Raw genomic sequence first — 3,643 nt, 5'->3', positions numbered from 1 at the left:
TCGACGATGTTGGCGGCACCATGATGTTAGCCGCAGGCGCAGGCGCAGGCGCAGGTGCAGGCACTGAAGGGCTCCGTACGGCGGCGTTGCTAGTACGGCGGTCAGCTTGCTGCGCCGGGCCGCCACCGCCGCTGCCGCCGGGATGTGATGGCCCCCGGGTGCCGCCGCTACACCCCTCACTGCCCGGAGCTGCCTCGGCGTTAGAGGTGCGCGGGAAACTGTCCGGCGGATGTGACGTCAGGCGGTTGCCGTACACGCCAACCTTGCCGCCGCCGGATCTGGCACCGCGCCCGGCCGGGCCCCTGCCGTACTCCGCTTCCACCCGTTCACTACCATGACCGGAATCACCGCCGGAAAAGCCCTCAACCACGGGGCCACTGCCGCGACCGCGCCTGCCACCGCCGCCGCTGCCGCCGCCGCCGCCGCGGCCAGCGCCTCTCCCGCCACCCCTGCCGCCGCGCTTAGTCGGCGCGGCAACCCAGCCACCAATGTCGTCATCGCGGGGGTATCCGTTGCCGCTGCCCCCCATCCTCAGCTCGCCACCGCCGCCGCCACCGCCGCCGCTTGTGCAAGCCAAGGACGTCGCTACCGCCTTCACCGGCTGCGGCGGCGGTAATGAGAACGACGGCGGCGTCGTCGGCGTCGGCGGTGGCGGCGGCACCTCCAAGATTAATTGCAGACCCCCTTGCGGAACGTCCACATGTACGAGCGCCTCTGCCACAAAGCAGTTGCTGCCGCCGCCGCGGCCGTCGCCGCCGTCAGCGCCCACTGCCAGCAGCTCCGGCGGCGGCCCCGCGCTGAGCAACTCCTCGGGGTTTAAGCAGCCGTCCTCAGGCCCTAGCTGCTGCTGCAGCTGCTGCTGTTGCTGCCCTGTACAGTGTCCTCCATCAGCCGCCGCCGCATCATCAGCATCAGCAGTAACCGATAGCGGCTGGCAGCCAACCCCTGGAGCCGCTAGCAGCCTATAATCCGTCAGGATCGAAATGGAATGGGAGACAGAGATGAAGTGAATCTGTACGGCCGGCTCCGTTTGAACGGTACGACCGGTTTCGTTTAAAAACTGTACGACCGGTTTCCTTTCAATGCCGGCAGGGCTTCAGGTTCCGGTGTCAGACAGACTGCAGCTCGCAGGTGTCCTCTGCCGCCAGGTGGCAGTACGGCGCCCAAAACACACACACGGGGCGACCCGGGATGGGGATGTCCGTTCAGCTAGCGTACACCGCATCAGCTTGGTGGGCTTAGTGGGCTTTCCCCGCCCTGACCCTGCTAAAAACACATACATCTGGAAAAAAACATGCGGCTGTGCCGTACTGCCGTACCAACCTAAAATCTTCGTCGTACACGGACTTGAGCACCAGTAGCTCCTCCAGCTGGCTCTGCCACGTCTCCACGTCCAACCTCATCGCGTGATTGCATGCGATCTGGGTCATCACCGTTTCTGGATCTGGGCTGGATCACCTGCTGTTATTTGATCTGGGTCAACTGTTTGACCCGTTTTTTGATTTGGGTCACCCTGAGTACCCAACTTGAATTTCCGATCTGGGTCAACCGTTTTTTTAAACTGGATCAACCGTTTTTTTTAACTGGATCACCTGCTGTTTTTTGATCTGGGTCACCCAAGCAGGTACTCGCAACAGCCTCTCCTGCCCCCTCCGCAACGTTATAAAACCTGCAGCAAAGCGCTCTCCCCTGCAGCTGGCCCCTGCTATTTCTGCCTTGTGCGGCGCTACCGCCCAAGGTGACACGCTGCTGGCTGTGGACGTGCTGCCGTCAGTATGTAAAAAACGGCCCTATCCGCAACGCACCCTGCACAGGGCCGGAGCTGCCAGCAAAACAACGCCGTGAATATCCCGCTGCTTCTCGCCCGGTGTAGGGGCTGCGTCCCTACACACAGGGTCTGTGCAGCCGCACTGAACCGCGCTCTGTGGGCTGCCAGCCCGCCGCGGGCCTCGACGCAAGGGCAGCGTGTTAGGATCTCCCCGCAGCTTGACCTGCACCCAACCGCCACACACCCAGCGGTGCGTCTAACCGTTAAATGTTCGTACTGTTGCTGCTGATGCTTCAGCTGATGATGCTCGTGGGCCCGCCTATTGCGTGAGCAACGCCCAGCCCGCGTATCCGAGCGAGGTAGCGCCGAACAGGACCACGACCGTGTTTGCCAGCAGGAAAGCGTACTCGACAGGAGGAAAGAGCTTTAGGAAGGGGTGGTTGTCCTCGAAGAAAGGCTGCGGGCGCGGGATGACAAGATGGCAACTTCGTCAACTAACGATACCCGTAATCGCAATGCGGCGTATAACGAAATCCTACCACAACTAGAAGCCAAATAGATACATAGATGAACGCTACCGTGGAAAAGAAAATTGTAAGACGTCCGTTGGTTGCGTCGCTGGGCATAGATTTCAAGGCCTCTCCGAATTAGAAAGACTGTAGCGTAGTTGCAAAAATGTCATTACTTCTTGCGGGCCCCAAAAAGTAGTTTTACGCAGGTACGCAGGTACGCAATATGCCTGGCCCGCGTGAAGCTGGCGTTTTGGCCACGGTACGGAAGCATGATGGACTTCGCTTTCTGCCGTTCCTCAACTTTTCCCGAAATAGATCGATGCAAAGGGTACAAATTTATAGCACATCATGGTGTCTGCTGCTGGATTTCGGCCCCAGGACCGCAGTTACATCCCCAGTCCGAACTCGTTAAAAGTCATTAGCTATAACATCCTTGCGCCAAAGTATGCAAGGTGTGTCAATTGATAGTTGCACGCCCTTTATCCTTAATCTATTGTGCAATGCACAGGGCCCTGGGGCCAAAAGTAGAACGCACATTTCCACTCAGCCGCTGCGTTTCCCCCGCTCAACCTAGCCTTCCCCATTCTTCCCCAATACAACAGCAATCCCATTCACGCTGCGAATTACCGAATCCCAACATTCCTGAACTAGACCTCTCGTGGAATGGGCATGCACCCCCCTAAAACACCATCCGCCACCAACCGCACTCCGGCATCCGCATTCCAACTCTGCCCTCGTTCCAACCCTCAACCCAAAACCTTCCGCCCTCTCGCCCCCACCTGCTCCACCACCACAACCTGCGCGCCGCCCTCACAGTTACAACAGCTACTGTCCGCCGCAGTTCCTGGCCTGGAAGTACCGCAGGGGGGGACTGCTACGGGAGCTGGACCACCTCAATCCAGACCTGCTTGGCCTGCAGGTAGGCGTGGACACACATACACACACAGACACACACAGACACACAGACACACAGACACACAGACAGACACACACAGACACACACAGACACACACAGACACACACAGACACACACAGACACACACAGACACACACAGACACACACAGACACACACAGACACACACAGACACACAGACACACAGACAGACAGACAGACACATAGCCCCACATCCTTCACGCGTGTCCGCACCTAATGTATGTGCATGGACAAAACTGGTAGACCGCAGGTAGACCAGGTAGTACTGGTGGTCTAAATGAATGAATGAATGAATGAATGAATGCCTAGTTTGACGGAGTCCTGTTCGTGTGGAACAAAGGAATGAATGGATGAAAGGAAAATGAATGAGTGAATGGATGAGTGGATCTTGTAAGGTAACAGCAACAGGAGGTCATTGGGCCGCATGG

At 58.4% G+C, this 3,643-nt stretch overlaps 2 protein-coding genes across 2 annotated transcripts in view; one reads left to right on the top strand and one right to left on the bottom strand.

Moving 5' to 3' along the window:
• VOLCADRAFT_97722 (uncharacterized protein) overlaps window positions 1-529 on the bottom strand; it is a gene marked incomplete at both ends in the record, with an annotated part of 5,754 nt that extends 5,225 nt beyond the window's left edge. The window contains one exon of the mRNA XM_002956614.1: window positions 6-529. Within this exon, the coding sequence (XP_002956660.1) occupies window positions 6-529 (524 nt within the window). The remainder of the gene's footprint in view (window positions 1-5) is intronic.
• Window positions 530-988: 459 nt separating this feature from the next.
• Window positions 989-3,643, top strand: part of VOLCADRAFT_97721 (uncharacterized protein) — a gene marked incomplete at both ends in the record, with an annotated part of 7,769 nt that continues 5,114 nt past the window's right edge. Inside the window, 5 exons of the mRNA XM_002956662.1 lie at window positions 989-1,037; window positions 1,676-1,769; window positions 1,895-2,018; window positions 2,659-2,732; window positions 3,097-3,199. Coding sequence (XP_002956708.1) covers window positions 989-1,037; window positions 1,676-1,769; window positions 1,895-2,018; window positions 2,659-2,732; window positions 3,097-3,199 — 444 coding nt within the window. The remainder of the gene's footprint in view (window positions 1,038-1,675; window positions 1,770-1,894; window positions 2,019-2,658; window positions 2,733-3,096; window positions 3,200-3,643) is intronic.

This window comes from Volvox carteri (genome assembly GCF_000143455.1).
Source record: "Volvox carteri f. nagariensis unplaced genomic scaffold VOLCAscaffold_63, whole genome shotgun sequence".
NCBI lineage: Eukaryota > Viridiplantae > Chlorophyta > Chlorophyceae > Chlamydomonadales > Volvocaceae > Volvox > Volvox carteri.
Note: the sequence above shows the minus strand (reverse complement) of the source record. Positions and strands in the feature narration are given on the sequence as shown.